Below are 22,618 nucleotides of genomic sequence, written 5' to 3'. Positions count from 1 at the left end.
AAGGTCCACTTACACTGCATTGACAGATGTCTGATGTTGAAATGGGTAATTAAAAGTCAACTCCCTTTCCTTCCCGTGGGCCTGATCTCTGCATTGGAACTCGTGGGTCACCGGGCATTTGTTTTGGGTGAAGCAGGTTGTTTCCTTCCGTTTTAGCAGAAACAATCAATATCCACCGCATTAAAATAATCACCACAGCCAAACAGCATGCATTTATGCAGCGCCGAAATACGCACAAGCATCAAAGATGAGGATTTAGCACGGCAATGGCTCGTAGTTCATCTCAAGAGTTGTCCATAATTTTTAAAAATATTTTTATTTATTTCCAGGAGAGAGAGGGAGAGAGAGACAGCGTGAGCAGGGGAGGGTCAGAGAGAGAGGGAGTCACAGACTGAAGCAGGCTCCAGGCTCTGAGCTGGCAGTCAGCACAGAGCCCGACGCGGGGCTCGAACCCACGAACCGCGAGATCATGACCTAAGCGAAAGTCGGACGCTTAACCAAGTCACCCAGGCGCCCCCAGAGTTGTCCATAATTTTTTACAGTACAGGCCTGCGAGGCAGGAGGACTCAGAGTCGCCTGCGAAACTCAAGCGCACCCGCCCCCCCCCCCGCGCGCCCCAGCTGTGACCACGCCCCCTTCCCCTCTAGTAAGCGCGGCCCACGTGGGCCCGGAAGCCCCTCTCGGACTTTCAATCCTGGAACCCCCGCACCGGGCCAATGGGCGGGGCGCGCTTCGAGTCTCCGCCTCGCCGCCAGTGACGTCACTGAACGCGAGGGCGCGCGGTGCGCGGTGCGGAGGGGCGGCCTAGGTCTCCGCCCCCCCACCCCCCAGAGGTCAGTTAGCTGTTAGTCCCTGCGAGGCGGAAAACTTCGGCGGGTTTCTGTAGCCTCGGTTGCCTCCTTGGCCTTCATCTCTGCAGCATGGCTTTCGTAACCCGGCAGTTCGTGCGCTCTGTGTCCTCCTCATCCACTGCCTCCGCCTCGGCCAAGAAAATCATCGTCAAGCACGTGACGGTCATCGGCGGGGGGCTAATGGGCGCCGGCATCGCCCAGGTGAGCCGCCGGGTGGGCAGCGGACCCTCCATGCGGGCGCTGGCCGGCGGAGACCCGCCGAGAGGCCAGCGTCCCCGGGAGACGGGGGAAATTCCACCCCGCCCGTCACCCGTGTAGTTGAAGAGTCTCGAGTCTCGGCCTGAGTCTTCACTCCCCCAAAGAACCAGTGTTCTTGACCGAGGCTGCGTTTCCTCGTCTCTAAATCCCAGCCCCCCTCTAGGGCCGGATGAAAGCTCTGTGGAGAGTGTTTCTGAATGCACTTCGGAAGCGGGCTGTGCAGAGAAGATAGTATTATTTATGTGTGCACAATATTGAGGAATAACATGCGTGCTCTCTGTTGGGCGGAGACCGAATTTGCTCCCAGAGACCTGGACTGCGAACAGTTTTGATTTTACCAGTTTTCTAGAATTCTGCAGTCTTTGTCAGAGCTGTTTCCTGCTCTCTTAAATGATCCGTCGTCCGGTCCCTGCCATGTGATTGTTCCCTTTGCTTGTGGGTTATCAAGAATAATCATAGTAATAGTAATCACTTTGGTAACACTTTGTGAAGTTACCTAGTTGGAACTTGTGAGGACTTTTCCCAGCTGCAGCGCGTTGGCGAGGCAGCTTAGACCGATTACACTTCGTGCTGAGAACTGCGCGGTGTAGGCTCTAGGGAGAGTGGGAGAGGAAGATAGAGCCATAGCGGGCTCAGGAGGAGTGTCTGTCTAATCTCGTTGCCCATCTTCAGGACTTTGCCCTGTTTCGGCTGAGGTGTGATACGGGGTCAGTTGTGCAATTGATTACCAGGATACTGTGATACTTCCATTTTATTTATTTATTTTTAGCTGTTACATTCCAGCTCATATTGAAGAACTGTGATTTTCTTATCTTAGCTGATTTTGTTCTTAGCATTTCAGCCCTTTGCACTTCGTTTTCTCAAAGGGGGAGGCAGTTACCAAATTTTTCTTAAGGGAGTACTCCAGTACAGTGGCTACAGTCTTTAAAGTTTACTTTTTTCGTGTCTCTTTGCAACTAAGTTCACACTTCCATGCTTGCTTTAAAAAAAATTCTTTTAATTGCTATATATCTTAATTCTCCCCTGCAATTTTTTTTGCAGCATATTGGTTGCATTTTCTCCTAAAATCAGTATTTTATTAATGTTTTTATTCCTCTGACTTTTGACAGTCTCATTTCTTTCTTCTGAGATGGGTTTTAAAAAAAATTGTTTTTATTGTTTTATTTCTGAGAGAGAGAGAGAGAGACAGCGTGAGCAGGGGAGGGTCAGAGAGAGAGGGAGACACAGAATCTGAAACAGCCTCCAGGCTCTGAGCTAGATGTCAGCACAGAGCCCGACAGGGGGACTCCAACCCACGAACTGTGAGATCATGACTTGAGCCAAAGTCGGATGCTTAACTGACTGAGTCACCCAGGCGCCCCCTGAGATCATGTTTTGTGGACATACATTTGTCCTTCTTGTTGTGTGGATGCCCTGGCTCCTAGGTTCTGGTGTTTGTGTAGCCTCTGTTAGCTGTGAGGAGGAGTAAGCCCCTTAAACCTAAAAGTTCCCCATGCTATATACTTTATAATACTCAGAGTTTAGCTTGAGCGCACTTATATTCTCCATGCTCCACCTAAATCTCTCAATACTGTGAGAGTGAGATTTGTTGTGCGCTGGTGTAAAATAATGTTTTGGTTTAAAAACACTTAAACAACATCTTGGTGAGAAGATAGTAGGGCCTTAAGCCTCCAATAACGATATCGGAAATGGGTCCAGAAACTGTTCTGGATAGTACCTTGGAGACAGCAAGTGGAAGAGGATTAGAAACTATGTGCAAAGTATCACCTCCACCTTTGTACAGAATCGAATTGTTCAGTTTTTGTAATGCTGCATCCCTTATTGGATATCGTGGGGGGGGGGGGGGTGGGTGGTGTTTTGTTGCATGAAAGGCACCTGGAATTATGAGTATGATAATGGAGCATTCATTTAATAAAGGAGACATGACTGATGTGGCCCGGTCAAAGCCTTGAGTGGTTGGTGCAGGGAGTGCCTTTTCAAAGTTAAGGGGGAAAAAGTTAATTACCCCACTGGTTGGAAATATGAAATTGTCATTCCAAAAGTTCCAAAACTTGATAAAGACCAGAAGTCTAAGTAGTGGACATTCATAGGGAATGTAGTTCCATTCTTACATAACAAGGTTTAAAAGAGCCTCAGCCAGTTCAGGGGACAGCTCTAATCCTGTGGAAAGCACCATGCTTTCCCGTGAAACATCTCTGTGTCCACAGTCAGGTAGTTGGTTTCACCGACCTGTTTTTGCATTCTGCCCTGCAGCATGTAGTTCTAGGCAGTAGCACCTCATTTGTTATGCTCCTTGACCTACTTTCTTTTGGCATAGGGTAAGTATGTTTTGCTTATTGAGTGCCACTGATAAATTAGTTGATGAGTTTGAATATAGATTGGTTCCAGTTCAATATGGGGAATTGGATGGCTTCTATGCTCACCATTGTAAGGTGGAAAAGTTACTTAACCTCCAGCCTCAGTTTACTTATCTCTAAAGTAGGACTAATACTAGTACTAGCCTAGGAGGAGTATGGAGAGGATTGAATGAATCCTACATGTCAAGCACGCAGCACAGTGTCTGGCACTGAATAAGAGCTCACAGACAGCTGCCTTTACGATTATTATTTTCATTGTAGTAATCCTTGTCCATTTGTCCTCTCCACACACACACTCACAACTGTGACCGTTGCTGCTGAGGTAGGCCTATAATATTTAGACAGAGAATATTGGTCATGATTCTGTTCTCACCTGCCTAATCTTGAAGACAAAAGTCAGTTGATGCTGGGGTTGGTTGGTTTGTGGACCTCTGAAAAGAGGGAAGGCACTTTTTATCCTGCCCCCACCCATTGTAAATCCTCAGTGGAGCCTTGAAGACACTGGCCCAAACTAGCATCTAAGCTATGCATTTGTGCTCACTCTCCTGAGCTCTTTCTGAAGTAGTTTCCGTTTTATTCAACATGTAGTTCTATTTACAGTTTTAATTTTTTGTAAAATTTTTCATTTTGCCACATGTTCCACGTCGTGCTGGGTAGGATAAAAATTTTTTATTTTTTTAATGTTTTATTATTTTTGAGAGAGAGAGAGAGACCGCGTGAGCAGGGGATGGTCAGAGAGTGAGGGAGATATAGAATCGGAAGACAGACTCCAGGCTCTGAGCTAGCTGTCAGCACAGAGCCCGATGCGGGGCTCGAACCCACGAACTGTGATATCATTGCCTGAGCTGAAATCGGACACTTAGCCAACTGAGCCACCCAGGCTCCCTGACTAAAAAATATTTTTTAAAATAGATTTTGTGGGAGCCTCACACATTTCTGAAGCAGTGTCAGTTTCAGACAAGTGAGGTTTGTGCTTCATTACGTTTGATCAGAGCACAGGCCATTTATACATTTGTATTCTCCAAGAGTATCTACTTTGCCTGTCATTTTTTTGTTTGTTTTAAATTAAAAAAAAAATCCCTTAGACTGCAAGTTAATATTTAGTAAGGTTAACTTGTTTTGTGTGTTTAACCATTACAGACGTCTGAGATGGTTCTGATTACTTATTTATCTTTAGCCTTATACTTAGGCCAGCAAAGAAGCTTACAGCATTAAATGACCCTTGAAGGAGGGACCGGTTGTTTTTTGTTCTATAAAGGAGGGGAGAAAAGAAAGAAGGCTACTAGCTGTGCATTTCTTCAACTGATAGAATGAATCCTTGCTTCCTTCCTTGCTTTTCCCCCACCCCCCCATTTGAGGACCCCAGAGAGAGCTCATAGCTTTCATTAAGTTACTGGAGGGGAACCAGTGGGCTCGCTGGAAATGGCCATTCAAGACGCTGGATTCCTCAGGGCTCCTCGTACAACCTTTCTTTTAGTGCACTATGCTTCTTTGAGGAAATGAGAAAGTTTGGAAAGGGGTTGTGGCCTGATTCTTCTCACTTTGTTGTTGTTGTTCTTCCTCTTATAAAGCAAAAATAACACATTTCTTCTGGGGAGGTTCCTTAGACTATTAACAAAAAGTTGGGGTAGGGTGGGGAGAACATTCTAAGCTGCAGATGAATGTTTTCCCGACATCTCTGTTACTTTGTGATGCTTGATAAAGACTCAGGTGGACCTGTAAGCATTTTCCTCCCCAGCAGCTGAATTTGTTCATCCATCTCTTCTCTCTGTCCTCAACTCTGAATTTTCTGATGCTGAATAGAAGAGTGGTCATGATTGCTTTGTACTGTTTAACTTTATTTTCTTGTGTTCCAGTAAGTACATCTCTGTTGAACTTTGCTTGAAAACAGTGCAGTGGCCTGGGGAAAGTTTCAGGATCACGGGAGACTGGCACAGTCACCTGGCTGTAAGCTGTCTTAGAGTGGACTTTATGGAGGGAATATTTTTATTCCAGGTGTTAACTCCCTCCTTAAGGATTTGGGATGCATTTGTCATGAAGTTCTTCCCTCATTTCCTGTTCTGTTGCTCACTTCTTTACTGGCCTCTTCTCTGATCTTCATGATATACTGGAACAACGAAACCAGCTCCTGTCAGCATATTAGTCATTGAACTTGGGGTGGGGCTGGAGATACTGTAGAAGAGGTGGGTCTGACAGTCAAAAAAGATGCCAAAGAATATGTTTGGACATTGTAGAGCAGAAATGGCACCTCAGTCAGGTTTTGGATTTTCTTTGCCATGTTCCTAGATCAGCCTCACTGATCAAGCCCCTTGCTTGAGTTTCTAATATCCTTTCCTCCCACTTCTGTCTTTTCTCCTTATCTGCCGTAGTAGGCGCCTTAGTCGCAAACCTCACTACCTAGCTCTCCTGGGACCACAGGGAGATCATACTGCTGCTCTCTCTCCTGTCTCCCTGGGTTGTACTAACAATGCAGTAGTTTCTGGTGAGTGGTGGCCTGACACTTGAAAGTGTGCAGAGATTGAGGTGCCTACTGGAGCTTGGCGACCAGCCCTACCTGTCCATGTTGTAGGAACTTTGGGCGACTCACTTAACCCCTCTCTGCCTGTTTCCTTATCTGTGAACAAGGATACCTGCCTCATAGCACTGTGAGAGCTAAATGAACAAAGTGCTTAAGAGACTTGCTAATGTTCAATGGTAACTGCTCAGTAAATGTCAGTTGCTTTCAAGTAGATTTGTCAGATCAATCTGGTGATGACTTCTTTACTTCTGGATTCTCTCAACTGTCTTTGAAGATGTTTGATCCCTGAAGCCCTGGTAACCACAGTTCTGCCTGCACCCCTGGCTGCTGCTGTCTTGGGGAGAGAAGTGTAGCCTGCATGGGCAAGGGGATACTTCGTGGGTATCTGCAGTCCATGGATGCCAGTGTGATCTCACCTTAGCTCTAGACTCAAAGAATCACTCACTGATGACCTCTGTCTGGGTGCTCTGATGGCTACCTCTCTGTGGAGATAGACTCAAACTCACTTGCCAGACTTAATTATTCATCATGTAGCCTCCATTTCCCCCCTCCAGCTTTTCCTGCAACTTTCCTCCTTCTGTCATTACCACTGTTTTTCTTCCAGCCACATATACATCTGAAGATGGGGTCATCGTGGTAGCCTCCTCTGTGCTATAAAAGACTTTGAGGCTTTTCTCTCTGAGGAACGTTCTTTCCCCTGCTCTCCCCTTTGTAATTCCTGGACCAGCCATTTATACCTGAATTGTGGGAGCCTCTTAATTGGTCCTTTTCAGCAGAAACCCACTCATTCTAGCAAACATTGCCATTCTGATCTTCCTAGAGAGCAGTTTGGATTTGTAACTGTCTCCTGTATTCAGAAAGCGCTCGTCATGGCTACATCCTGGAGGGATACTTAATATAACGAAGAGTTGGTTGATGCTATTGACATGTCCATTTATCCCTTCTCCTTTCCAGAATTGGCGAGGGATGGGAGGAGAGAGTCCTGGGAGAGGAGTTCCTTTCTCTGCATTAGCAAATCCAGATGCTTATTGAATTTTCAAAAACATTTCTGTATTTGACAGATTTCTCATCTGAAAATGGAGGCACATTTCTTTGGAATTTTAGAAGAACTTTTTGAAGTAAAAAAATCTCGGTTGATAAAAAGAAGTCAGCCAATGAATCAAACTGTTTTCAGAAGAAACCAACTGGTTATGATAGCAGTGGTGGTTGAAGGCCTCAGCAGAATGCCTTTTTTGATTGTTGAAGTTAGTGAAGGCAGTTTGCGTTGATGGCAGAGTTCAAGGTATTACGCAATCAGAGATAATCATAAACCCAGAATTGCCAGCTCTGAGAAGTGCATGTGATTTATGACTTTTTCCCTCCATGGATCAAATCATGAGCTCAAGGGCAGGCCCTGATGCAAAGGAACAGCAGCCTCTGGGGTGCAATCAGCATCTGAGCACTACTCAGTACACTTATTCTGGGAATTGGAAGGCAGTCAGAATAGTTTTCTGGGAGAATGTAATGTTGGTGAAACACAGTCCCCTACAGTGTAGGGGCTTATAGGACAGCTCGCGCTATCAGTTGCCGTAGTTCTCACTAATTTACCATTCAAGTTAGGCTTCAGAGGAGCCGCTTCAAATCTGGTGATATGTCTGCAAAAATAGATAAATCCAGCGTGCTCCTGCTTGGCATGTTTACTTGGCCCTGTGGCTGGAGTACTCTGAGGCTTTGACAAGTGTGCTGTTCACCTGGCCTATTTTTATAGCTCTGAAGCACCCTTGTCTAAAAATATTTCTCTCTGGCTAAGCCTGCCTTCCACCAAGGCTAGGGAAGTCATGGAGCTGAGGACATAGCCTTCAAATATATATTTTTTTCCATTACAGATTGTCCCCAAGGTCTTACAGTGGTTAGGTACTGTAATATAGAATAAGAGTTCTCAGTGGGTCGATTTAAACTATGGTCACTGAAGTTGAAGTGCCAGGAACAGTCCTCCTTACTGTGAAAGTAACAGATGTCTATGGGAGGAAGGAAAAAAAGACCTCCTTTTTGTGTTCCATTTCTCCACTACTGTCTCCTCATAGAGTTGGGAATAATTTGGGTGATATTGTTGTATAATTCAAGAAGAATGAGTATGGTTTCGAGTCCTCGGGAATGTAATTATTTTCACATTGTGAGGGGGCCTCTCAGCTACATGGATGAAAAGAACTCTGGATCTTCAGGAGATCTAATCTCATCTTGGTTTTCCTACCAGCCATATATGTTTGGTCAGTATTTCCTGGGGGCCCAGTTTCTGGGTGGGATCCAGGTGTTTCGTGGACAAGACACCTGACATTTTGTCAGGGGCCTGCAGTAGGGAAGAAAGACAACACTGAAGCAGAGGGTGATAACAGTGTGGGGGGCGTGGTGGTAAAGGTGTGCAGGGGTGTTAACAGGAACACAGCAAGGACGCCTAGGCTGAGGCCAAGAAGTTTGGGGTGTAAGGTCTGGAAGTGATCTTACTTAGTATCTGTGATTCTCAGTACTTAGTGTGTAGGATACTTGGGCTTAGTGAAGGGAAGTTGGGAAGAGGGTGTGGACAGAGCCGAGGCCAGGAGGTGAGACAGTAGTCGACATGGAGGCTGTGGGCCTTGTGGTGGTGAAGTGTCAGGCCTCAGTGAACATTGTGTTTGGAGATGAGGTGAGACTCCATCCTGGAGGGCTTTGCGTGCTGTATGTAGGAACTTAAGTTTTATTCCTTAGTCCCTGGGAGCCATTGAAGGCTTTGATGGAGTAATTATAGACAGAGTACCTTTTACAGAGTTACATTTTAGACAGAACACTACTGCCTGTATATGACCTTAAGTGAATAGTTTTTCTGTTGTAATTCGGTTTCTTTTCTCAGTAAAATGAAAGCGTTGTGTTGGATTAGATAAAAGGTTTTTTTTTTTTTTAATTGTGGTAAAATATGCATAACAAAATTTATCATTTTAGCCACTTTTAAATGTAGATAATCCTCACTTTCCAAGAGTCTGTGTTATGCTACTTTGCTTTTATGAAAGATCTATATTAGTACCTGTTTTTGGTAACTGAAAGAAATCCATAAGGGATTTTTGCTTTTGGAAGAAGGTGAAAAGCTAAAGTAGCATTCGGCATTTGTTTGGCAGCGAGCCACTATAGAGGCACTGCACACCCTGAGCAGCCCCTTCTCAGGAAAAGTGCACTCAGCATCAAGCCACCATGGCTTTGAGCTGTATCTGTGAGCATTTGCACTTTCTCTGGATTTATTTTGTGTATCTGTTAGCAGATGTGTCCTAAGGTATCAGAAAAGCCTAAGAGAAGTTATTTTTTGGGTGTGGGAATGCTCAAAAACTTTCCATTTAAATTAATGGTAATTGCTTCTTTGCTTTATGCCATTTTGGCTTATGAAAGATTTCATAGGAGTGCTCTCCTTCCAGACAGTAGGGGAGACCTGTCTGCAGTTCAGCTGCATTTAAGTGTCTATACGTTGTTGTGACATCATCTGTCACTCTGCATCTTGCCAAACCGAAATTCTGTAACCGTTAAAGATAGCTCCCCCTGCCCCCGCCCCAGCCCCTGGAAGCTACCATTCTACTTTCTGTCTCTATGAATTTGACTGTTCTACGTACATCATCTAAGTGGAATCAGTATTCTTCCTTTTGTGACTAGCTTATTTCACTTAGTGTTATATCTTGAAGGTCATCCATGTTGTACCGTGTATCAGAGTTTCCTTCCTTTTTTTTTTTTTTTAATGTTTTTTATTTATTTCTAGGAGAGAGAGAGAGAGAGAGACAGCGTGAGCAGGGGAGGGTCAGAGAGAGAGGGAGTCACAGACTGAAACAGGCTCCAGGCTCTGAGCTGGCAGTCAGCACAGAGCCCGACGCGGGGCTTGAACCCACAAACTGCGAGATCATGACCTAAGTGAAAGTCGGACGCTTAACCGACTAAGCCACCCAGGTGCCCCAGAGTTCCTTCCTTTTTAAGGAATAATAGTCTATTGGAATATTTTCAGTGGAATAATGTATACACCACATTTCCTCTATCCCTTTATCCCCTTGAGTTGCTTCTACTTTTTGGTCACTGTGAATAATGCTGCTGTGAATATGTGTATACAAAAGACTAATAAGGTCTAAATTATTAAGAGTCCTTTCAGTTCTTTTGGGTATATGCCTAGAAGTAGAATTGCTGGATAATAGGTAATTATTTTTAATTTTTTGAAGAATTGCCATAGTGTACCATTTTAGGTTCTCAGCGGCAGTGTGCAAGGGTGCTGATTTCTCATCTTTGCCAGTAACTTACTTTGTTTTTGGTTTTATACTAGTCGTCAGAATGGATGTGAATTGATCCCTTCCCTGACCTCTGTTTTATATATTGCTCTTCTGTATGCACGAAGAAGGATTTTATGGCTAAAAAAGTTTGAAATCCACCACACTAATAATATTTAGGGTAGGTACCTTTCTGCTCTAAAAATCAGTGGTCTTGGTTATCTATAGCTAATAAACCTGAACCATAATGCTTTTCTGATCTCTGATCTTGTAGTAGTTGAGAAACTAAGGTGCCTCTGTTTCCCCAGTGTGATAGAGAAGAAATCTGTGTTGGAGGGAGTGAGCTTGTGTGTCTATGGCCCTCCTTGACCTGGCTCACACGTGTGCCCCTCACAGATGGTCACAAATACAGGGTCTGCATGCCTCTAGCCTTGCTTGCAGCCCCTTGGATAAAAGGTATAGGACACATTCACATGCGGGAGGAAATCAAGCATAAGTTCATTTTTGAAATCACAGGGTGCTTGTATATACTGCACAGCAGTTGCCCTTCAGTTCCCCTATTGCCTGGTATCTTAGCCACCAGTGCCAGAAAACAGTTAGTCTGCTTGCCAAAATAGCAGAGACTTGTAGCATTTTTTTTGCTTGTTAACTGACCAAAAGACTGGTTATTAGCTCTTTTTTTTTTTTTAATAGTTTATTGTCAGGTTGATTTCCATATAACAGTTATTAGCTCTTTTTGTTGTTGTTACTGTCCCTTTCAAAGTAATGTGATTTTTTTTTTAATTCTAAAAGAACCTGAAGGTCATATAAAATTTGTTGTAGTTTCTAATTATAGTCACAACTTCTTTTTTTTTTTTTTTAAAGTCTTTATTGACTTGACTTACTCCCATTTAGTTAACATACAGTTTAGTATTAGTTTCAGGTGTAGAATTTAGTGATTTATCACATATGCACCCAGTGCTCATCACAAGTGCCCTCCTCAGTGCCCATCACCCATCTAGCCCATCCCCCTCACCTCTCCTTGAGTAACTCTCAGTTTGTTCTGTATAGTTAAGAGTCTTTTTCCTGGTTTGCCTCTCTTTCTCTCACCCTCCATGTTCATCTGTTTTGTTTCTTAAATTCCGTATATGAGTGAAGTCATATGGTATTTGTCTTTCTCTGACTTACTTCATTTAGCATAATACTCTCTAGCTCTGTCCATGTCATTGGTAGTGGAAAGATTTCATTCCTTTTTTTTTTTTTTTTATGGCTGAGTAATGTTCCATTGTATATATACACACCACAACTTCTTTATCTGTTTGTCAGTCAGTGGACATGTGGGCTCTTTCCATAATTTGGCTGTTGTTGATAATGCTGCTGTAAACATCAGGGTGCAGATATCTTTTTGAGTCAGTATTTTTGTATCCTTTGAGTAAATGCCTAGTAGTTCAATTGCTGGATCATAGGGTAGCTCTGTTTTTAATTTTTTGAGGAACTTCCATACTGTTTTCCAGTGTGGCTGCACCAAGTTGCATTCCTAACAACAGTGTAAGAGGGTTCCCCTTTCTCCATATCCTTGCCAACACCTGTTGTTTCCTGTGTTGTTAATTTTAGCCTTTCTGTATAATCATCACTTCTTGAGAACTTAGTCCTAAAATAATTTACAAACTGGGCCTTTTTAGGAATAAATCTATTATTCATTCATGTGTTCTTTTCACAAATATTAAGTGTCTTGCATGTGCTGGGTATTGGGTTGGGTAAAAGGTGATATGTGGTTGCTGCTCTTGAGTAGCTCATTGTCCAGAGAAAGAAATACAAGCGTGAACAACTAACTAATAAAGGCAGACAGATCGCCTGTCTGTCATCTGGGATGTGACCAGATACAGATGAAAGTTTTAGTGGTTTAAGTGCCTTCAGGTAAGACTTTTAAATGCGTTGATATGATCCTACCTATATGATACATCTTACGGTAAGGAAAAAGGGAAATTTAAAAAGTATATGTAAAAAAAAAAGTCATGTATATAATGTACTACATATATATTTAAGTTCATTTTTTTTTTAGAGAGAGAGGGTGCAAGTCAGGGGGTGGGGGGAGACAGAGAGAGAACACAAGTATCTGAAGTGGGTTCCAGGCTGACAGCAGAGAACCTGATATGAGGCTCGAATTCACAAACCGTGATAATGACCTGAGCCAAAATTAGATGCTTAACTGATTGAGCCACCCAGATGCCCCTTCAGTATATATATATATGTATATGAAATTCATATTTACTGGGAATCCTGGTTGGACTGCAGATATGAGTGTGCCAGAACCACCCTATATTGCCCTATATTGGTATGTGTGGTAACAGCAAATTCAGATTCTGAAGTGGATAACGCAACAGGTCTTTTGGAAAGGGCTCTAGGCATTATCTTGAGTTCATCATTAAAAGTTGGTGTTGGTCAACGTTTCCATGTCTAATTTATCTCTTATATTTCACATTTGGAATTTCTCCTATCTTTTGATTGGTTAATGACTATTCTGAAACATGTGAGATTTTTACAACATAAAATAGCCTGTGGCCAGTTTGGTTTTGATTTATCTGTTGTGTTCATATCCTGGTGATTGAGCTGCCACTACATAACTGAGTGGCCATTGACAGCTGGTGGTTCACACCAGATCTACAGTTTTTCTTTCAGCATTTGGAGTCCTGTATGGAAGATTCTTGTATCTATAAATCAGTAGAGGTTTCAAGAAGTGACTACCTCTGTTAGAGGTTGGGGGAGGTTTCACTAAATGACAAATAGTCTCTGTGTTGAATTACAAAGGATGATTAGAGTCATCCAAGCAGCAGTGAGGGGAAAGGGGCTTCCTGGTAGAGGGAACCACCTGGGCAGGGGTGTGAAGCCATGAAATAGTACAGAGAAGGAGGAAGTGGTGTGGCTGGGGAAGAGTACAGGCCCCAGTTACTATACTCCAGAGTATTTCATATTTAGCAATTACTTATGGGACAGCCACTGTGTACAGGGCATATGATAAATACTAGAAGGTAAAAGCTCAAAATAGTTTCTGCCATAAGGAATTTAAATCTAGAAGCAGAAATTGCTAAACAAAGATCCAAATGACATGGTTTACTTGGGTATAAAGTACCATAGTAAGACCAGTAAAAGTCTAGCTCTGTGGTTTCAAAACAGAAAAAAGAGCACATTCTTTGGAAAAGGCTTCATTGAGAGGGTAACATTTGAAGTGGGCCTTGAATAATGGGTAGAATTTTTTAAGACTGTAATTAAAGGTTAAGATTAAGAAAAAGGTGTTGTCCCGCAAATTGTGACTGCCAGAATGGTGGTACCATTAATGAAGTTCAAAGAGAACTGGATTTAGGGTCAAGATTATGACTATAGGATATCAAGATGATAACTAAAGATGGAATGTGTTAGTCTTAGGCATAGTTGGAATTATGAGAATGATTGAGAGTCCAGAAGGAAAAGATAGAGGGATGAAAAGAATATTGAAAGAAGAACCTTGAAGGATACCTTTGTTTAGAGGCTGAAATATTAAGAGGAGTCAGTATGGCTAAGAGGAACAGAGATAAGAAATAGAGATAGGAAATTGGAGAGAGTTTCAAAAACTAAGCCCTAGTTGGTTGGTGGTGTGCAGGGCCATGGAAAAGTAGATAAAGCTGAAGAAGAGGCAATCGCTTTAGCAGTTAGAAGATCACAGATAAGTTATACAGCAGTTGTAGTGGAGGCAACCATGTTGCTGGGGTTTAGGAATTGCATACCGGGGGAGAAAGTGAAAGAGGGGCAGTTAGCAAGTGTCATTGCACATTCTGTGAGCCTGGCCTTGGTCTAGGCACTTCAGATGCATTCACTTTAATCTTGACAGCAATCCAATGAGACAGGTACTGTGTTATCTCTTGTAACAGATCAGGAAACTATAGATAGAGAGGCTGCTTAACTTGCTCAGAGTCATGCAGTCAGTGGCCAAGCCAGGGTTTAAACCTAGGAAGTCTGATTCTAGAACTGGTGTTCCACATACTACTCTGCCATCCAGTAATTGGTAGTGCAGTGAAGGCCAGCTTTCAGTGGTTAAGGAAGTTTGAAGGTTCCCCCCTCCCCACCTTTTTCTTAACTTTCATTTTTTAAAAAAATTTTAAAGTTTTTAAAATTTTAAATTTTAAAAACACTTTAAAGTTTTTTTACGTTTATTTATTTTTGAGAGAGAAAGGAACAGAGTATGAGGAGGCAGGGAGTGGAGAGAGAGGAAGACACAGAATCCGAAGCAGCTCCAGTCTCCGGGTTGTCAGCACAGAACCCGACGTGGGGCTTGAACTCATAGACCAGGAGATCATGACCTGAGCCAAAGTTAGACACTTAACCCACTGAGCGACCCAGACACCCCTCCTACTTTCTTTTTAAATGAATAGAGATCTCAGTCTGTTTGTAAAAAAGGAAGGATATAGAAAGGAAAACCTGAAAATAAAAACCAGAAACGGAACAGATCTTGGGATCAGAAGGTATAAGAACAGGGGTGCTTGGATGGCTCAGTTGGTAAGCTTCCAACTCTTGACTTCAGCTCAGGTCATGATCTCTTGGTTTGTGAGTTCTAGCCACGCCTCAGGCTTTGCGCTGACAACTCGTGGAACCTGCTTGGGATTCTCTCTCTCTTCCTCTCTCTCTCTGCCCCTTCCCCACTGACACACTCTTTCTCTCTCAAATAAATAAACTTTATTTATTTTTTTTACAAATAGTTTATTGTCAAATTAGTTTCCACATAACACCCAGTGCTCATCCCCACAAGTGCCCTCCTCCATGCCCCTCCCCCTCCCCCCCACATCCATCAGTCCTCAGTTTTTGTCAGCATTCAAGAGTCTCTCATGGTTTGCCTCTCTCCCTTTCCCCCACCATTTCCGCCCTTCTTCTCCCCCTTGTTCCTCCGTCAAGTTCCTCCTAATCCTCCTATACGTGCAAACATATGATATTTGTCCTTCTCTGCCTGACTTATTTCGCTCAGCATAACACCCTCAAGGTCCATCCATGTTGCTACACATGGCCAGATTTCATTGTTTCTCATTGCCATGTAGTATTCCATGGTATAGATAAACCACATCTTCTTGATCCATTCATCTGTTGATGGACACTTAGGCTCTTTCCATGTTTTAGCTATTGTGGAGAGTGCTGCTATGAACATTGGGGTACATGTGCTCCTATGCCTCAGCATTTCTGTATCCCTTGGGTAAATTCCTAGCAGTGCTATTGCTGGGTCATAAGGGAGTTCTATTGTTAGTTTCCTGAGGAACCTCCACACTGTTTTCCAGAGGGGCTGTACCAGTTTACATTCCCACCAACAGTGTAGGAGGGTGCCCGTTTCTCCACATCCTCGCCAGCATCTAGAGTTCTCTGATTTGCTCATTTTAGCCACTCTGACTGGCGTGAGGTGGTATCTCAGTGTGGTTTTGATTTGTATTTCCCTGATGAGGAGGGATGCTGAGCATCGTTTCATGTGTCTGTTGGCCATCTGGATGTCCTCTTTGGAGAAGTGTCTGTTCATGTCTTCTGCCCATTTCTTCACTGGGTTGTTTGTTTTTCGGGTGTGTAGTTTGGTGAGTTCCTTATAGATTCTGGATATTAACCCTTTATCTGATATGTCATTTGCAACTATCTTTTCCCATTCCGTTGGTTGCCTATTAGTTTTCTGGGTTGTTTCCTTGGCTGTGCAGAAGCTTTTAATCTTGATGAGGTCCCAATCGTTTATTTTTGCTCTTGATTCCCTTGCTTTTGGGGATGTGTCAAGTAAGAAGTTGCTGCTGTGGAGGTCAAGGAGGTTGTTTCCTGCTTTCTCCTCTAGGGTGTTGATAGTTTCCTGTCTCACGTTCAGGTCCTTTATCCATTTTGAGTTTATTTTTGTGCATGGTGTGAGAAAATGATCTAGATTCATTCTTCTGCATGTTGCTGTCCAGTTCTCCCAACACCATCTGTTAAAAAAGCTGTCTTTTCAAATAAATAAACTTTAAAAAGAAAAGGTGTAAGAACAAAAGCAAAATAAAATAATTTACCTTAGGAGGCTGTACGGGGATCTAGTATTAGGCCTCAGACCCTTGAAGATGGAGAAAAGAAGCTGCCTAGAATAAAAATAGTCAGCTCTCATGATGTGCCAGGCACCATTTTGAGTGTTTAGCATGTATTATTAACTCTTTTAATCCTCTCAACAACGCTATTGCCCCATTTTTTTTCTAGATAAGGAGACGGCCCACAGAGGTCATGGAATGTTTCCCATCTCACAGCTGGTAGCTGAGCTCCAGATGGACTGGTCCTTCCACTTAGACCCAGCAATGCCTTTTGGGTCAAAAGTAGCCAGCACGTGAGCTCCAGATGGGGACAGCTTACCTTCAAATCCTAGTCACCTTCAGACCTTCAGTTTGCTAGTTATAATACCTCCTCCAAAGACTATTATGGAGATGAAACTGGGTAATTTATGAGGAGCGAAAGCTCCCTGAGAGCAGGGGACTTATTCACTACCTTATTCCAGAGCCTGAAAGAAGTACGGATGACAGATGTTGAGTCAGTGGTAGGCAGTAGTCATTTGATGGAGCGAATGTGGAGATCTAGCCAGCATGGTACTCTAAATGGTAGTTCTCCTCTCTATAGAGGAACTCAGGTGTTGGGGAGGGGATCAAAAATGCTCACTTCTAAGAAGCTAAGTGTTTTATCCATGACCTTTGATCATTTGGTGGAAAACATTTTCTAATAATCTCTACATTTTTCACCCAGACTGTTCAAAGGCTTCCCCATTGTCCATATTGTTTGTATACCCCAGTACAGTAAAACCTTCCATTGTGAGTAACTTGTTCTGTGAGTGTTCTGGAAGACAAGCAAGCATTTCTTTTTTTAATTTATTTTATTTTTTATTTTTAAATTTACATCTAAGTAGCATATAGTGTAATAATGATTTCAGGGGAGTAGATCCCAGTGATTCATCCTTTATGTATAACACCCAGGAGCAAATATTTCTAATAAATTTTAACTTGATAAGCAAGCAATGTCTTGTAATATGAGTAGTCCATGACACTGAACATCACATGATCACAACTGAGCCAGTAGTTCTTCTCTCGATGAGGGATGTGAGTGACGGTCTCCCGTGCTCAGTTGCTCAGTGTCAGGCTATGGTGTTTAGCAGCAATCTGTGATTTTTTTTTTCAAAACGTTGGAAGGAGCCCACAACTGGCATTAGTGTATTTTTTGTCACTTCAAAGCACTTATATGGACAGTCCTTTGCTTTTCCAGACAAGAATAAGCTTAGGAATGCTTTGCTTCATTCTAGATCAGTCTGCCTGCAGATAATAGACCCTTTCTCTGCTGCCTTATTGCCAGTTACATTAAATACAGCATATGACAAGAGTTTATTAATGCTGTACTGTAGTCAGTATCTGTGCGAGTGTATACAGTGGCCCCTGTGCAGAAAAAGGTTGAAAAGAAAGGTGGTAATAAAGAGATGATTATGGTGGAAGTAAGGAAATCACTGAGAATGAGATATGCGAGTGGCTGAAATTGCAAGATTTTATAAGAAGTCTACGTCTACATCTCATCTGCAGAGGAGAAGGAGAAAAAGGCGGAGGGATCCCTCACTTCAGATGAGATTAGGGAGATGTATAAAATGTGGGAAACTGCAGAATTTTGTAGAAAAGCACCACCTGAATAAGGCTGTAGCGGTATGAGCAGTGAATCTATTTAAAGACAATGTAGTGTCACATTTCCACGAAATCCTCAAAAGGAAGTAAAAGCAAGTGTCCTTGGACAGGTTCGTTGTTAAAGTTGCATGAAAAGAAAAAGATTCCATTGAGCCAATAGATACAGTGATTCTGTTAGTGATAGTGAATGTTCTACATGGTAACCCTCCTCTCTCTTGTCTCCCTCACACCTGCCATGAAAGTTTTCAAAGGGCAAGTTAATTTGTTTCTTTTTCTTTATGTTTTGTATTTTCTTTATTATTTTGTATTCTATTACAGCATTGTAATCATTTGTATATGAATATTTTTGGGTTGTAGAATGAATCTTCTGAGTTTTGATTATTTGTTAGGGGAAATACGTTTTGATACCCAAGTGCTATGGATTACAAGCATGTTTCCAGAATGAATTATGCTCACAAACTAAGGTTTTGCTGTACAATTATTTGGCTTCCCAGAACAACACAGCAATCTTGCTCTGCTCTTAGTCTTCAAAGCAGAGTATAAATGAAAGCCATGAATGAAAACCTAACTACTTGAAGGACTCAGGATTTCATTGGGGAGGAGTAATTGGAAAGCCAGAACCTTAAAGCACCGTATCTGTCATAGGAGAGAAGTGGGCCTCAGCAGCAATTAGGAACGATTCTTACGGGGCGCCTGGGTGGCTCAGTCGGTTAAGTGTCCGACTTCAGCTCAGGTCATGATCTCACGGTTCGTGGGTTCGAGCCCCACGTCGGGCTCTGTGCTGACAGCTAGCTCAGAGCCTGGAGCCTGCTTCTGATTCTGTGTCTGTCTCTCTCTCTGCCTCTCCCCCCCTCACGTACACTCACTGTCTCTCTCAAAAATAAACATTAAAAAAAAAAAAAAAGGAATGATTCTTACAAGTAAGACTGATAGAAGTTAGATGGGAAAGAGATTTTTTAAAAATATTTTTATTTATTTCTAGGAGAGAGAGAGAGAAAGACAGCGTGAGCAGGGGAGGGCCAGAGAGAGAGGGAGACACAGACTCTGAAATAGGCTCCAGGCTCTGAGCTGGCAGTCAGCACAGAGCCTGACACGGGGCTCGAACCCACAAACCATGAGATCATGACCTAAGCGAAAGTTGGGTGCTTAACCGACTAAGCCACCCAGGCGCCCCGGGAAAGAGATTTTTTTTTTTTTAAATATTTTTATTTATTTCTAGGAGAGAGAGAGAGCATGAGCAGGGGAGGGAGAGAGAGAGGGAGACACAGACTCTGAAATAGGCTCCAGGCTCTGAGCTGGCAGTCAGCACAGAGCCTGACACGGGGCTCGAACCCACGAACCACGAGATCATGACCTAAGCGAAAGTCGGACGCTTAACCGACTAAGCCACCCAGGCGCCCCAACCCCGGGAAAGAGATTTTAAGGCCGACAAGAAGCAGCTGAAGAAACTGTGTGGGACGGCCTTAGAAGTTACGAGTTTTATACTTTTAGACCTGTTTAGACATGTTTCTTCCTCCCCTAACCACCATGAACCCATGGAGACTTTTGCACTTTAAGAAAATGAAATAAACATCTGTTAAGGTTGGGAGAGATAAGCTTGAAAGGGGAAAACTCTGTTGGGAGACTTTTGCTATGGAAGTTTCTCTTCCTCCTCGTCCTCCTCCTCCTTCAATAATTTTTTTGGATACATTTCTTTCTTAACATTGATCTTACGGTTTTCAGAAAGGTTTGATGAGGTCGTTGCTTTTCAAACTAGGGTCTTTATGAAAGCTTATTTTGAGGTTCTGAAAGTTCTATAAGAAATTTAAAAATTAGGTGTTTTCATCTCATTGATGATCTTGAAATTTTAAACATCTTCTGGATGACATGAATGTTTATTGTACCACTAATAAGATCTGAGACATCAATGCCAGTGTGTACACTTGTTTGTACACAAGTAACACAATGTTACTTGTGCCAAGGGAAGACACAGTGCCTCCTCCAAGAACCTTTTGCCGTAAATGGAAGAAAGAAGTGGGAGAATGGAACAATTAGAGGCACTTGGTAAAGATGTAAGTGCTCTGAATGCTGAAGAACTGAGCCTCTCTCAGTGGTTAGCACAATACTCATGTTGTAGATAACTTGTGTTACATGGATCCTGTCTTGGGATCAGTAATTAGCTGTAGGAGTAGTGGTAACTGCATAATGTATTTTCCTGTTCCAGATGTCAAAAATAATCATATGCTCTTTTACTGTAGGTTTTTTAAAATAATTTCTTAATGTTTTATTTATTTCTGAGAGAGAGAGACAGCATGAGCAGGGGAGGGTCAGAGAGAGAGAGGGAGATACAGAATCTGAAACAGGCTCCAGGCTGAGCCAGCTGTCAACATAGAGCCCGACGCAGGGCTCGAACCCACGAATCATGAGATCATGACTTGAGGCAAAGTCGGACGCTCGACCAACTGAGCCACCCAGGCGGCCCTTACTGTAGGTTCTAATCTCATAATTGTCTTCAAGAGAATAGACTACAGAACCATAAAGTGACACCTCATTAAAATTGGCATTTGATGCTTGAGAATTGGTTAAATAAAATTAAACGAGATAGGATAGGCCTGATGTCTGGCATATAGGAAGCACTCTAAACTGTAGTTGTTACTAGGGACGGCAAACCTCTGTGGCCTCTGGTTTCGGTTTGTTGTGGAATGTTTAAAGGGATTTCTTCTCCAGAGAGCTCAGGATTTTACCCTCGCATTGTGGCCTGTGGAGAAGATAGGGAGCGGCTAGCTTAAGGCTGTTGGGAGTTAGCCAGGAACCAGCAGTCATCAAAGATCAGTATAGATGCAAATGTGGTCAGAGATCAAGGCTAAAAGAGAGCCATTTCAAGGGAAGGTACTGGAACATAATAAGGAAACAAGTGTTCAGGGTCTGACCTTCAAGAAAGGAATTAAGAAGCAAGTTCTGTTTTAGGGGAGATGTAGCAAGACCCTGAAGTTCAAGAGTCCTGGGCAGAAGTAGGAGCCTGGTGGGACCTGATTTTTCCTTGAGGAATTTGGAAACAAGTTAGAGGAGAGGAGGCTTCTGGATAGTATCTAGAACTTTCTCAAAGGTAGGGCAGTAGGAAGACCTGGAAACCCTACTGATTTAGGGACAGATTTGCTGGCCTCTCAGTGGTTTGAGCAGATAGTTGGCAATGCAGGAGAGCTGGGGGTGGGGTGGGGATAGGGATCAGGGCTGACACGTTCTTTATTTTAGAGTGATGCTTTGGTGGGCTGTGCATTAGAAGCATCTGGGGGTATTTTTAAAATGCCAGTGCCTTCAGACTAAGTAAATCAGTGTATCTGCAGGTGAGGGTTGGACATTGGTTGATTTAAATGTCCCCCACCTGATTCTAACCGGCAACCAGATTTGCGCACAGACCATAGAGCATCAGAATCACCAGGAAGACTTTGTTAAAATTCTGACCCTAATTCATAGTTTCTGATTTATTGGATTGGGAGTGGAGTCTGAGAATTTGTATTTCTTTCCTTTTTCTTTTAACTTTATTTATTTTGAGAGAGACGGAGAGCAAGCAGAGGAGGTGGGGAGAGAGGATCCCAAGCAGGCTCCACAGTGTCAGCGGTGGAGCCCGAATTGGGGCTTGAACTCATGAACCATGAGATCATGACCTAGGCTGACACTAAGAGCCAAATGTTGAACCAACTGAGCCATCCAGGCGCCCTGAGAGTTTGAATTTCTAACAAGTTCCCAGCTGAGGTTGATGTTGCTGGTCCAGGACCCACACTTTGAGAACTCCTGTTCTAGAAACATAGGCTGTTTCAGGTGTCTTTTGAGGCTTTAATGCTCACATGGAAGCTCTCATTTATCTGAAGAGATGTTCTTGTTTATCAAGTCATTTTTTGCTGTGAATATGACTGTGATTTGATTGAACTGAAAGCTGCTTCTCTGTGTTGTTATACCACTTTCTCTCCCTAAACCACGGGAAATACACAAGTTATTGAACCTCTTTAAGCCCCTGTTTACCTCATCTACAAAGTGGAATGGTTCTTCTGATTTCATCAAACTGTTAAAAGTGTATTAGGACTCCAGTTTGGAGAAAAACTGACATGTTATTTAAGGGGAATTTATATAGATGTCGCCAAGTCCATGATAGTTACTAAGGAAGGCATGGGGGAAAAGAGAATACAAAAAAGTCAATGAAGTTTTTGTAAAATGTGTTTTATTATTTTTGTATCTTGAAAGCTGGTTGTCTCAGCAAATAAGGCAGCATTCCTTGTACTCCTCTAACTAGAGGACAAGAAAAGTTTTGGAGCCAGGCAGCCTTGGAATTTGACCTCTGACTTAACAGCATAACAGCTGAGTGATATTGGGCGAGTGACTCAACCTCTCTAATTCCTTTTCTTCATTTGCAAAACAAGGTTGATGTCTACTTCAGCAAGGTTGTTGGATTGATCAGAAATAGTCTTGGAAGATGCAAAGTATGTATCTGGCATATAGTAAGTGCTCAGTACATTGCATCTCTTAATTTTGCTGCATTTGGCTTCCCCCCCCCCTTTTTTTTTTAAGGGTTTGTGTTCTTTCTGGTAATTGCGGGTAGAGACTGTTAACTTCTGTAAGCTCTCCTAGCTCTTGGGGGTCTCACAGGAGAAGGAAGACAAGTGCATTAATAATTTAGAAAGAAGCAAGCAGACCTTCATTAAGAGGCCTGTGGCTGTCCAGCCATGCTTACAGCAGTCGCAGCTCATAGAGCCAGTCTGGGAGGAGAGTC

General features: G+C 42.9%; 1 protein-coding gene across 1 annotated transcript in view; it reads left to right on the top strand.

The window, feature by feature from the left end:
* The first annotated feature begins 773 nt into the window (after window positions 1–773).
* HADH (hydroxyacyl-CoA dehydrogenase) overlaps window positions 774–22,618 on the top strand; it is a 48,905-nt gene continuing 27,060 nt past the window's right edge. Inside the window, exon 1 of the mRNA XM_039238798.1 lies at window positions 774–1,052. Within this exon, the coding sequence (XP_039094729.1) occupies window positions 921–1,052 (132 nt within the window). The 5' untranslated portion in view covers window positions 774–920. The remainder of the gene's footprint in view (window positions 1,053–22,618) is intronic.

The sequence above is a fragment of the Hyaena hyaena genome, unplaced genomic scaffold, assembly GCF_003009895.1.
Source record: "Hyaena hyaena isolate Hyena2069 unplaced genomic scaffold, ASM300989v1 scaffold_146, whole genome shotgun sequence".
NCBI lineage: Eukaryota > Metazoa > Chordata > Mammalia > Carnivora > Hyaenidae > Hyaena > Hyaena hyaena.
Note: the sequence above shows the minus strand (reverse complement) of the source record. Positions and strands in the feature narration are given on the sequence as shown.